At 41.6% G+C, this 13,027-nt stretch overlaps 1 protein-coding gene across 3 annotated transcripts in view; it reads left to right on the top strand.

The window, feature by feature from the left end:
• tdrd7b (tudor domain containing 7 b) overlaps positions 1-13,027 on the top strand; it is a 17,921-nt gene extending 4,894 nt beyond the window's left edge. For all 3 annotated transcript variants that reach the window (XM_015015989.1, XM_015015992.1, XM_015015990.1), the window contains 17 exons: positions 2,109-2,310; positions 3,026-3,108; positions 3,473-3,681; positions 4,471-4,869; positions 5,348-5,646; positions 5,725-5,917; positions 6,159-6,270; positions 6,953-7,155; positions 7,236-7,370; positions 8,411-8,494; positions 8,627-8,761; positions 8,845-8,955; positions 9,714-9,862; positions 9,971-10,200; positions 10,313-10,496; positions 10,597-10,757; positions 11,092-13,027. In XM_015015989.1, the coding sequence (XP_014871475.1) occupies positions 2,109-2,310; positions 3,026-3,108; positions 3,473-3,681; positions 4,471-4,869; positions 5,348-5,646; positions 5,725-5,917; positions 6,159-6,270; positions 6,953-7,155; positions 7,236-7,370; positions 8,411-8,494; positions 8,627-8,761; positions 8,845-8,955; positions 9,714-9,862; positions 9,971-10,200; positions 10,313-10,496; positions 10,597-10,757; positions 11,092-11,312 (3,110 nt within the window). In that variant the 3' untranslated portion in view covers positions 11,313-13,027. The remainder of the gene's footprint in view (positions 1-2,108; positions 2,311-3,025; positions 3,109-3,472; positions 3,682-4,470; positions 4,870-5,347; positions 5,647-5,724; positions 5,918-6,158; positions 6,271-6,952; positions 7,156-7,235; positions 7,371-8,410; positions 8,495-8,626; positions 8,762-8,844; positions 8,956-9,713; positions 9,863-9,970; positions 10,201-10,312; positions 10,497-10,596; positions 10,758-11,091) is intronic.

The raw sequence follows: 13,027 nt of genomic DNA, 5'->3' as shown, positions 1-13,027 counted from the left end.
CTGCACCCTGACAGGTTGAAGATGAACGACTGGCCTCTTTGTACTGTTATTGTGTCGACCCTCAAGGTATTTTAGGCATTTGTTCATCAGTTGCACAAAGACAATCGGTTATACATACATTACACAGCCTTTACCTTTTCCTCATCTGCCTAAATGACTCAGAAAAACTGTAATACGTGTGCATATTATATTTAATGAAGGAACCAGGAGACAACTTTTCATTCTTATAATGCTGCTAGACGGTGATGCTGCAGAATATTCTTAGAGTCAGAGGAGGGGATGGGTGGTGGCGGCGCAGTGGGGAGGGAGAAACGGAGAGAGAGAAGAGGACGTAGCAGCGAGGCGGTCTGAGGTGAACGGAGACGGAGAGAAACGCTGAAGCGCTGAGGAGGTGGACTGGTGACAGGAAAGGAGGGAGATGGAGTGGAGAGATGCAGTTTAAGCTGCAAACGAAGAGACACTGACGCACACATCAAGCTCTCCTCCACACTCCCTCTCATCCTCCTCTCACTGCCGGGGTTATTGATATTCAGGCAGAGATCGACCGGGAGCTGTGAGTCCACGTCGGTAAGGTGATGTGGCGTTCACTCTTAGTGCGTGTGAAAGGTTGTCCTTACTTCTATCTGCATGGGAATGGTTCTGCTTTATGCATTTGTGTGTGTGTTGACTTGGGCTGGGGCAGAAACTGTCTGCTGACTAAGGCTCTTAAAGCCGGTGGTCGGTTCTCGTTGCTGCCGGTGCGATAAAAGCAGAGTCAGTGGGAGTAAAAGCAGAGCTGATGTTAAAGCAGTGGAAAGTTCTAGAATAAAGACGGATTGAAGAATGAGTGGGCACAGCAGCAACAGCAAGAATGAGTAGCAGCACACTTCTGATGTCATGCAACAGAAATTATGTAATATTGGAAAGATGAGAGGCCTGGTTAGTGCAAGTTAAATCAATTATGCCATCAAGTTATGCATTTCCTTTGCACAACTTGCACATTTGTTGGTGATGTGATTCCTTGCACATCACCAACAAATGTGCAAGGAAAATAAAAACACAGTTCAGTTAAATTTGTGGATTTTCTCTGTAGTGTATAGAAACAAATACAAATTTGACTGAATGCAATGCAGGAGCAAACTGTAAATTCTGCTGCATGTGTGTTTGAGTTGGTGACATCACAAACTAACCATGTTGCGTTAATTAGCGATAATTAATGTTGCCACATTTCCCTGAAGTCTGTGCAGTTTTTTTTGAACACGTATGAAAAGTTTCCCTGCAACCATACTGAAAACAAGTGAACATTTTTGAAAAAAGAATTTGAAATTTATAAATATGGAAAAAAGAGTTAAATAACAACAAAAAAATACAAATAGACCAGCTCAAAATAACTCAAATCACTTGAAAACTTTGAAAGATGATGCATCTCTCACTATACCAACACTGTAAATAAAGTTACTGGGGAGGGAGGAGAAAGTGGAGCGAAGGACCACTTCAAAATAAGAGTTTGAATACTTGAAGAATTCTAAAAGCTGATTGCTAATAATTCAGCTGAACCTTTACAAAACAGTTAAGTAGATTAGAGCTTTAGAATTTATCTGCAGAAATGAAACTAGCCAAATGCTCTAAAAATGTTTTCAAAGTTAGCAAATGCAAAAAAAAAGTAGCTCTGTTGTTGGTGATTTAGCAGAAGTGTGCCCACCAGTGCATTAAACACATTAAATGTCAATAAGAAAGAAGCTACCTTTTATGACCTGGGCATGTGTTAGAGATGTTCTAATAACAGAATAAAAACATACAATCACATGATTAGAATATAAAATAAAACAATAATCCAACCCTGAATATCCTTGAATGACACAATGTTGATTAAACCCCAATTATTTTTTTCACACACTCATCTGATTAACAGCTACAGGTTTTTGCCATTTTATTTTACACATTGCTATAAATGCTACTTGCAATACAGGACTTGTCTGAGCTCCTTCAGAGGTACAGCGAACTAGCAGCAGCTGATTTGAGGTTTTTCATCAAATCTACCAGAACATTTTTCCAGACAATGTAAAATCCCGCTTCCCCATCAGATTTAGCCGAGTCACTCACTTAATTTGTGGCATTTTTCTTATCAGCTAAACCCCAAACCTCTCTGAGGCAACCAAACCACCGAGGCCGAGGAAGAGGAGCCGGCGCCGGCCGTGGAGCTGGACATGGAGACTTCAGACAGACGAGAGACTTGAGGGATGTCCTGTCAGAGGCCCGGTCTGGGGTACAACCTTACAGGCTGTCCAGTCAGCACAAAGCCTATAAGAGAGGGAACCTCCCAGCAGAAAGGTGGGTGAGAGCTGCTGAGCTTGATTCATTTCAGTTGCTTATCAGACTCTAAATATGTTGATTTAACTCATTAATACAATTACAATTACTAAATCTGTAAAACTCTGTTTATAATTTATACAAGCTTAAGCGAAGCAAGTGTTAAGTAAGTGAAATTGATGATTTACACTCAAAAAGATTAAATTGTTAGATATACTCTGCTGACATTACATTGACAGAATGATTAACCTTAACTCTGTGACTGGTTCATCCGCTAACATCCATCCAAGTCCATTTTGTTGTTGAGCTTTTGCAGTACAAAGGGGGACCAGGATGGGAGTCCCAGTGTACTGGCAGGGGACACGAGCCCAGCTCGGGGGGACATAAACCTCTTTAATCCCTCCTCTATTCTCTGGTAGATTAACTCTTCTAAACCGACACGGAGTGAATCAGCACATCTGTGTGTATCCATGTAGATCTTTCTGGCGGCAGGTCAACGTCATCTTCATTTGTGTGCATGAATAAATGTTGTAGATTTGAAACTCCAAAAGGCTGAGTTACGGTTTAATTTAGAGACAAAGGAAAAATAAGTTTTTACGTAGACATAGGAGAGAGGGAGGTATTCTGCAGATGTTAGCACTTTAGTGATGGTAAAGTTCAACTTTTTTTTTTCTTGTTTTACTTTGAAAAACAAATAAAAATGTATTCGCTTCCCTGTTTGGTTCTCTCTGTACAGACCAGACAAGAGGATGATCCTCCCGACGCGGTTTCAGAAGGAGATGCAAGCTCACCTTTCCAGAAATCCACAACAGACCGGCCGTAAGTTGATACTTTTTTCCAAACTGCAACTCCTCACCATCAGTATGGAATCACTACTCCAGGGGGGGTTGTTGAGTCGGTTGTTCTGCATTTCTCGCTTTGTAAAAATACCTAAAAGATCTAGTCAAAGTACAGCTCTAGTGAGGTATTCTGATGGCAGAATTCCTCCAGAGAGATAAAATCTGATAAACTGGGTATATGTGTATATATATACAATTTTTTTTTTTTTTTTTAAATAACGGGTGTTATTCTTGTATCAAATTTTTTCTGATTCAAACCTCTTTCCTTTCCTTGGTTGAAAACCATAAAGTTTCCTGATGTTTGTGAAATAATTCCTCCTCTGCTCTGCTGTCTTTTCCTCCAGCACCGGTGAATCTAAACGAGAGCTTTGGGCCGGGCAGAGGAAACCCCTACAACCCTCAGCAGGTCCAGAGTCGCATCAGAGAGATTCTGGCCAAGTACAGCAATGGCTTCTGGGTGTCCAAACTGCCTCAGATCTACAGAGAGCTGTACAAACAGGACCTGCCCTCAGAGGCCATCAAAGACCTGGAGACCTGGACCCACATATGCATTGTATGCACTCAATCTGAACTGCTTTGAAAGTTTTAAATAATTCGCTTTTTCATGAATATCTTTTAGCAAAAAAGCTAATTGAAATGTAGTAAACTAGAGAGCTGAAAACTGTAAAAGTCAGAAGGTTCAGAAACAGGACAGGGCTGCACCAAGGTATTTAGATGCTTGGCTTTTTGTTACTTGCGTTAAAAGTTTTTAGTAGCACTGAGCAACAGATTCACTTGGAGTAAGCAGATCCACTCCAACCTTCCTTTCCTCTTTGAAACTGGTCCTGCAGCCTTGTGCTGCCTTGCGAATGTAAATGTAGACACCAGTTACACTCGATACCCCTTCTTTGGGGTGAGAATATAAAGTACCTGCTCTTGATGGTCCCAATACAACAAGCTGAAGAGGAATTAATCATTTTAGACCGCTTAAGCAAAATCTTAAATGGCCTAAAAAGAGATATATTGATAGTTTTTATTTGATTCAGGAAGGCAGCCACCTAGAGGTAAATTATGATTCATAAATTTACTGAGCAGTCTTGAAAACAAATGTTTTTGGGGAAAAAAAACAGAAATTTGTAAATTTCTGAACATTAAAGAGCTTTTATTTTTGTTTTTAATTTAACCCTTTAGATTTACTGCAGTAAGAGGCACATTTGAAGGCAGATTATGTTTTACTGTGAATACAAAACATATTGTGGACTCTTTCATTGGAATACTTTAATTCAAGCCTTATAGATGCAAAAAGTCAGCTTTTGTTTACGTTCAAGTCTGCAACAGAACGGGTTGGTGTTTTTGTTTTTAGGTGGAGAAAACCTGTGGCAGTAACTCCTCGGAGCTGCTCCTCTACCCCGCAACGGAACTGTCCAACTCGCCCTCTCCTTCCCAGACCGGTAACAACTCCACCAGCTCGCCTGCTGAAGCCTCCCGGGTCCAGAAGAGGCCCCACATCAACCCTCTGGCTCGATCTGGCTCCCGGTCTCCCCAGTCCCCCCAGTCTTCCCCGTCCCCCCAGTTACCTCAGTCTCCCCGGTCTTCCCCGTCCCCCCAGTCTTCCCGGTCTTCCTCTTGGTCTCCCAGCCCTCCTTCCTCCCCTGCAGCCCTCAGCCCTGATCTGAAGCAGAGACTGGAGGAGCTGCTGATGAAGTACTCCAGTGGTCTGTGGGCCCACGCTCTGCCCAAGCTCTTCCAGGACACATACAAAGTTAGTGACACACACTTTGATGCACATTTTGGGTGCATTCACACCAGCCCTGTTTAGTCCGCTTTGATCCAACTCTAGTCCGGTTTATTAGGGGAAGTGTGAGTACAGAATCAAACTCTGGTCCACCTAAAAACCTAGTTTTTGCTTCAGCTGAAGTGAACTCTGGTGTGGTTCGAATGTGTATGTGAAGGCCAAGCAGACTTGGTAAATACAATAAAAATAAAAGTGCGAGTTTAGCGCTAGCGGGGAGAAATGGCTTCTGTTTTTTTGCAAAAGACAAAAGAGAAATCCTCCAACTGCTAAAATGTGATGCCACAGAGTTCAGTGTCAAAGCAAACCGCAGCAGCTGAAAATGTAACAAATATTGCAATTTTGGTCCCCAATCAAACAAGTCTATAGGACTATCAGGTTTGAAAACACCATCAATTTACCTACATGTGCAAATGTTGCTAATATCGTTCTGTTATTGTTTTACAAGATTAAACTGCCCGGATATGTCCTGGAGAACCTTGAGCTCCTCTCCGATATTTGCACCATCAACTATCCGATGTCTGACAACCCCCAGCGGGCCATCCTGTACAGGCGGAGCAGCGTTGGAGGGGAGGACGAGAACTGCAACAGGAGGAGTTCGTCCGCCAGCGAAGAGGAGCTGAGCGTTAGGACTGAGATGGGGAGGAGCCTCAGCAACCACGAGGTGCCGACTCTGCAGATCCCCAAGGAGGAATATCCCTCCGTTCTGGTGATGGAGGCCACAGACACCAACTCTGTTATACTGAGGTGGGATGGAAGCCAATTATCCTTTTATTAGCTGATGGAGCACGGACATCTCACTGTCCACCGCTCCTCCGCTGGCAGGTACATCGGCGAGGGTTACTCAGTGGCGCAGGACTCCATGGAGGACGAGATGAGGGAGTTTTATGGCTCAGACAAAAGCCAGCAAGCCCCTCTGTCTTCTACTTCCTCAGGCCAATTCGTCGCAGCCCGGGCTGAGGAGGAGGAGGAGATCCTGAGGGCACAAATATGTGAAGTCATGTCTGACAAAGTCAAGGTAAAGGCACAAAACCAGGCAGCAACCAAAGATGAGAAACACTGAATAAGATCTTAAGTATTTTTGTCAAATTTCTAGTGCAAACATCTTTGTACACTTACAAGTACCTTGATGTAAAACTTATAACAAGATATTTCCCCATATCACTAACACTAGTGTATTTGCACTAGAAACTAGATCAAAAACACTTGGTGAGATTTCATGTTTTTGCAGGGTAACTTGTTTGTTGTTGCATCTGCAGGTCTATTATGTGGATCACGGCTTCTCAGAGGTGATCAGTAAAAGCAAAGTGTTGGAGCTGCATGAGAAGTTTTTCAAGCTGCCTTTCCAAGCAACCAAGTGTAAGCTAGCAGGTGAGTTACTGCAGGTGCCATTGAAATGTTTCACATTAAGGCGCATTGATAACCACAAATACTACTACATTCAATTCAGTTTGGTTCATTTATGTTGCAACGATGCACAACAAATGTTGTCTTTACAAAAAAAAAAGTTATTTCAAATCAGTGACATACATTTCAGTTGTCAAATAATACATTAATTTCAGGTTACTTTTTAAATTAGTTAAAAAAAATTCTACCGAAGAAAACCCAGCAAATTGTAGAGTCATTGATGTGCAGAAAATCAGTTGCATCGTCAATGACTTTCCAGCATTCCCTCATACTGAGCATGCATGTAGCGACAGAGGAAAGGAGAAACTCCTTTTGCAGGTAGTAACAAGAAGGCCATAGATGTGAAGTGAAAGGAAAATTATCCATCATTTCCTTGAAAAATGTAATGACTTTTATTTTCACAGCTAATCAGTAAAGTGTGGTAAGCCCATGGTTAGAATCCTGTTAAATCCAACCCGCGTCCTCAACTTTTGCATCCCGGTTTCAACACGCATGAATCAGTATCAGAGCTGAATTACCTCCTCAGCATTTCATGAAACGCATTGAAGTTTGTGATTGTAGTGTAAAAATTAACAAATAGAAAAGCTCTGTGATGCCAGAGAGAAAGGAGTTGGAATTGAAACCTGGTTTCGCCGTTCCTGCTCAGGCCTGGAGCCGTTCTGCCAGGAGCCCACGGTTCTGAAGACGTTTGAGGCGATGGCGAGTGGACGGATCCTCCTGGCCGAAATCTTAGAGCGAGGTCCCGTCCCACTGGTGGTCCTGTACGACACGTCTCAGGACGACGACGTGAACATCAACGCCGCCTGCATGAAATCCCTGCAGGACAAGACGCTAGCGAGTCCGTTACAGGTACACAGGAGGCCTGTGTGTGTGTGTGTGTTCTCAGGCCTATGGGTTCATAGCAGCTCAACATCTGTTTATCCCCCCAGGTGAACAGCGCCTATATGAATGTGACCGTCAGCAGTGTTTGCTCCGATGGGACCATTTACTGCCAGCTCCCCTCCAGAGGACTCGCTAAGCTGAATGAGATATTGGAGAAAATAGAGAATTATTTCCACACACAGGTAGCTAGACTGCAGTATGTTCCTCATGGTGGCATCTTTTAAAAGAACAGAAACGGTGGAAATGCTTTTATGAGACAAAATATGCTGATTTTCTTTTTTTGGGCGGGGGGGTTGCTGTTTCTTTTACATTAATTTTGTGCAGTACTTTAAGTTTCTGTCAGTATAATGTGTAATTTATAAATTAAATTGATTCTTTAAGGTCTCCAGATTTTGTATTTAAAATGTCATTGTGTATCAATGAGTTTTTAAATTAATATATCAGTTTATTCACTCAGTGGAACAAATTTCATTGTTAATTCACAAAGGCGTACACGCATTGCTTTACATGAGTGACAGGAGCAGGAAGAAGAAGAGATCTCGTTTAACTCTGTCCCTTACTCAATAATTACAAAACTAATTTTTATGACTGTGTACATTAAATTAATACATGTTTGGGTTTGTATTTTTTTATAACTATATGTGCCATAAAAGTATTTGTACTAGTATTATTATACAGCATCCTTAAAGTTGCTATGCATATCAGCAACTAAACTAAATTAATCTAGAAGTTTAGTGGTGCCGTGTTGTTCCTCTCATGCAGTGTTGAGTACAGATTGAGATTAGGACGATAATCTGGAGTAAAGACATTCCCAAGGAACTTAATCTGTTCGCAGCACAGGAAGCAGTTGCTTTTCTAGGTGCACCTCTGCCGTCCTTTAAAGCATTACCGCTTTACGTCAGGAGGAAGTCCGCAGACGTACTTTTTTAGTCGATTTAAGATGCAAACATTTAGACGAGCTCACATGAAACTACTGTCCTCAGAGAATAATCCTGTGTTCAATAATAAGCTCTGTTAACCTCTGCTAAAGTAAATAGTCACTGCATGGAGGTGAAAATGCTAAGATGATTAATTAAGCCTTAGATGCTTCACAAATTAACCCAAACCTGATGTATGATTGCGTAGGAAAACAAATCCTGTCATTCAAGATCAGTTATCAAAAAGCTGCACAAAACCAGACAAGGAACAAACAAAAAGACAAACGATGTCTGCGTTTCTCCAGGTGACGTCAGAGTTTCTGGTATCCAGACCTTTCTGTGGGAAACGATGTCTGGCTCGCTATAAAGGCAAATGGTCTCGTGTTGAGGTGAGACAGAAACGGATCAAAATGTAAAGTGTCAAACAAATGGATACAACTGCTAATTATTCTCAAATTTAGAGTTAGTGAAGGCATAGCTGTCGTCATGCAGGCTTTTGTCCCCAATGTTTTCCAACCCAGATCACCAACCTGCACGGCAGCCGAGTGCTGGACATCCTGTTCGTAGACGTGGGCGTCCAGGCTTCCGTAGAGGTGTTTGAGCTCAGAGAGATCCCGCCGCTCTTCCTCCGTGACCTCGTGTCCATCCCACCTCAGGTCCAACACTGAAAAGAAGTCAGTCACTGTCTTTGAGAATGTGGTTTCCATACAAAGTCATGTTCTAAACGACTCGTGCTCAGGTTGTGAAGTGCTGCCTAGCAGACCTGGCGGTCAGTGTGGGGTCCTGGTCTTCAGATGCTGTCCAGTGGCTTCGAGAGAAAGTGCTAAACACCCCGGACTGCAGCATGAAGGCGAGTTTTTGCCGTTCACTTACAGATGAGCTTTATAGAAGACGGCCTTGTTAGATAGTCTTTTACTATTCCAGTGTAATTAACGCTTAGAAATGCGTTGTAACAATTTAATTTAATTAAAATTATAATGGCTTTAGTTTCCCAGAAAGATTACAGTTGGTAGACACACTTCTGCTAATGTGCTAATAGTATAGCTAACATTTTTTTGTAGCGCTCTAGCGTTTTCGCTAACATTCAAATGGCTTAGCGCACTTAGCTTCCCTTAATTTAACTTTTTATGAATAAATTGTAAAGCATTAGTTTACTAGGATGTTTTATAAACTCTCATTTGAATAAAGTTTTACATGTTGAATTTTTGGTTGTTAAACTTTGGTTTTGTCCCTTTTCTTCTCTTTTTTTGTGTTTCATGGCGAGATGTCAAACTTTGAGGTCTGGTTTTTCTCTTCAGTATGCGTGAAAACTCACCATTTTTGATAAGTTTAGATCCCCCATGCCTACTGAGCAAACTGATGAAATTAGAAGTCAATTGATTGGTCTGTAGGATGAGTTTTGATCAAATGCAGGTCAAAATTGGAACTTCAATCCAAAATGCCCAACTCTGTAAGTCTTGGGGAGTTGTAGAAGTCTACCAAATTTCATAGCTGTACGACAAAGCAAGGTCAATCTGGAGGGTGTTTGAAAGTTGCAGGGGGACGCCGTTGATCAATTCGTGTTGCAACTTTTGCAAAATTTTATTCACAAACTCCCACACTCCCCAGGTTGCCAAAATGGACGAAACCAAGCACTGCGTCTGTGTCCACCTGTTCACCGACAAGAACTTCCACGACCCGGCCCGCAGCCTCAACCACCAGATGGCCCAGTCCGACCTGTTCAAGCAGCAACCGGATGTCTTTCTGATCAGCCACAGGTCTCATCTGCAGCTTTCCCACTCAGCTTCCTGCAGCTCTCTTCTGATTAATATCCGTTTATGGTCACAGTAAAATGGGATTTTCTTTTTGCTCATCTCTTTTCACAGCCCGACCAAGGTTTCCACAAACCCGTTTTCCTCCAAGACCTCGAGCAGCAGCAGTGACTCCACCGGTGGCAGTCCGACGTCGGCTTCTGTCCCAGCCAAGCCTCATCCCAGGAGGACGCAGTCAGGACCTAAAGGAGGAGGACACGCAGCGTCCACCAGCCCTCCTGGAACACCATCATCACCTCCAGCACTCCTCCAGCTGCCGCCACTGCTGGAGCTACCCCAAATCGGTCAGAATAAACAATGCAAAGCATAAATCTTGTAAAGAAAACCTAATTTTTTTCCAGGCTTTTTTAATTAAAATGTTCCACCGTACAGTGCTGTCATTTTGTGTACTTGCAGGACACAATATGGATGTGTACGTGTCTGTGGCGTGTCATCCTGGACACTTTGTGCTGCAGCCCTGGAGAGACATGTACAAACTGGTGGTGCTGATGGGAGAAATGATACTTTCCTACAGTAAAACCGAGGAGAAACCATTTAAAGTGGAGAAGAATCAGATTTACGCAGCTAAAATTGAGAACAAGTGAGCGTTAACCTTATTTCATTAACCAACAGATTACAAGCAGCTGGTTTTCCATTGAGAGCTTGATTAAAACTAGTTCTCTGTTAATATTACTTTGCAGTTGGCACCGTGTGCTGGTGAAGGGAGTTCTGACCAACGGGCTGGTTTCTGTTTATGAGCTGGACTATGGTAAACATGAGCTGGTCAGCTGCAGTCAGCTCCGGACTCTGAGCAAGAAGTTCAGACAGCTGCCGTTCCAGGGCATCCACGCCCAGCTGGCTGGTGAGTCCAGGTTCAGCCTTTATAGTTTCACTATTCGTTTTTAAGGTTTGCTCAGCAATAAAGCCTTTCTTCTCATGTAACCCTTGTAAAATAAATTTATGTTTTGGGTTAAATTGGTGCGAGACACTGCATTTCTTTTTTTTGATGAGAAATTAAGTTTCGGATTTTGTTCTTTAAATATTAAGCGGTTAAATCTGTTGGTTGAGTAATAATGATCTTTCCCTGCACCTTAGGATGCATTTTTATTTATTTTTTTTATTAATCCATGCGCTAGTATTAGATTTTACCACAATCTGAACTCCGGTTTACTGACCGTTTCTCGCTTCTCTTGCAGGAGTGAAGCAGCGGCTGTGGTCAGAGGAAGCCTCCATCGTTTTCAGGAACCACGTGGAGAAGAAACCTCTGGTGGCCCAGCTGGAGGCCATGCAGGACGCCGACAACCCGTGGGACAGGAAGCTGAGCGTCTTCCTGGTGGACACCTCGCACGAGGAACACGACGTCTGGATTCACGACATCATGGCCGAGTTTGCGGATGAGCAGAGCAACGAGCTGTAGACTCAGGGCACCGAATCAGAGTTTCATGGTTTTTATAGCCAGCAGCTCTTCTGCTCTTTACTGAAGACTGGATGTAATAAAGTGAGGAAAAGTTCAGGTTTGTAGTTGTTGTATAATTTGACTTAAAGAAGGAAAGAATAAAACATAGAAAAGGATTAACGGCATCTAAATCAGCAACAATATAGAGATAAAAACTAAATTAATTGGTTACTAAGTGGGTATAGCTATTATAGAAATGTTGTGGTGAACTTTATTTTTTTTTCTGCTATAAACTGAAATAGTTTTAACTGTTGAAACGACCTTCAAAGCATACAGTACGGCTTTAACTGCATGCACATCCTGCATCAATCTGAAGAACAATGTGAGCCTCACGCATTATCACATGCTGGTTTAAACTTACTGTCATGCTGAAAAGAAAGTACACCCTCCTCCAGTTTTAAATGTTACAGTGTGAATTACATTTAAAACTGTGTGTCTAAAACATAACTGTGTGTTTTAGACACACACAGTTCAAAAAGATGAGTCCAGTGTGGAAAAGTTATTCCCTAAAACACGAAATTCTAGTCTGCTAGAATGTAAAGAGGGTGTACTTTCTTTTTTTAACGGGGCTGTAGGTGTATTTGTTTACAAAGCCTGCTTACTGATGGTGTTTCTCAGTGTTTGCAAAGTTTACAAAAGTCAGAGTGAACATTCCCTGGAGAGGAGGATGAAATAAAAGAAAAAATTAAACCGAGAAGAATGAGAAGATATTCTAAATCATAAAATGTTTAAAATGTGAAGACAAACCTGGACTGTATGTTCCAGGGTGACAAATATTACTCTTGGAGGACGTTCAGTCATCCTGCTTTGTAAATAACAAATCTGATGCGTTTATTTAACAGCGATTATTTTCCATCTTTGTGGAAGAGAAAAATAATGGATTCTGAATTTAAAAATCGTTTCAATAAGAAAGTATTCAAATTACAGTTTGCAATCATAACTGATATACTCTTTATGATCTCAAAATTAGACATGACAATGACAGTCATTTGCAGTTAATGATTTTTTTCTTCTTTTTTGCAAAGTTCAAATGTGCAGCCCAAACATGGGAGTTTTGTCTTTTTTTTGGTTTGCACAAAGTTACAATCCTGAATATCCTCCCAGAGTAGATGTCTAATTAGATGTATATATTATTTTTAATATTGTTTGTAATACAGTTTAGTTCATACTTGGAAAGATTAAATTGAAGCCTAATCATTAAGATTTTTACAAGCTGTGAACTACAGAAACATGGTTTCAAAACGTATATCTGAAGAACAAAACTCTTAATTTATAAATGAAATTGTTTGTTTCACCCCATTTCCTGTCATTAGGATGGATGTCACTAAGGCTTCTCTATATGCAAAAACTCCACTTTTTCCTTTTTGTTTTATTTTGTGAGGGAGTGGGCATGTGTTCACACACTCTGCTGAAGTGTGTGAACACATCTTAAAGCTTAAAGTGAGCTGTCTTAGCAGCGCTAACCTTCTGGCATGTTGATGCTCTTGAGCCTGAACTCAAATGTGATTCCGACAGACCGCCTTTAATTTGGTCTCTGGTTTTAAAGAGTGCAGATTAGACCTGGTTTATTAATAGATCATTTATATTTAACTTATTATTTAGATGCTGACATGAATGTAATGATTTCACATGGTTGGAAAAAAAATTGTTTTCTGAATAAAGTGAGATTGTGAGGC

Source organism: Poecilia latipinna, unplaced genomic scaffold (assembly GCF_001443285.1).
Source record: "Poecilia latipinna isolate Pla-1442-1.1 unplaced genomic scaffold, P_latipinna-1.0 Scaffold1972, whole genome shotgun sequence".
Taxonomy (NCBI): domain Eukaryota; kingdom Metazoa; phylum Chordata; class Actinopteri; order Cyprinodontiformes; family Poeciliidae; genus Poecilia; species Poecilia latipinna.
This window is presented reverse-complemented; position numbering and strand designations above follow the sequence as displayed.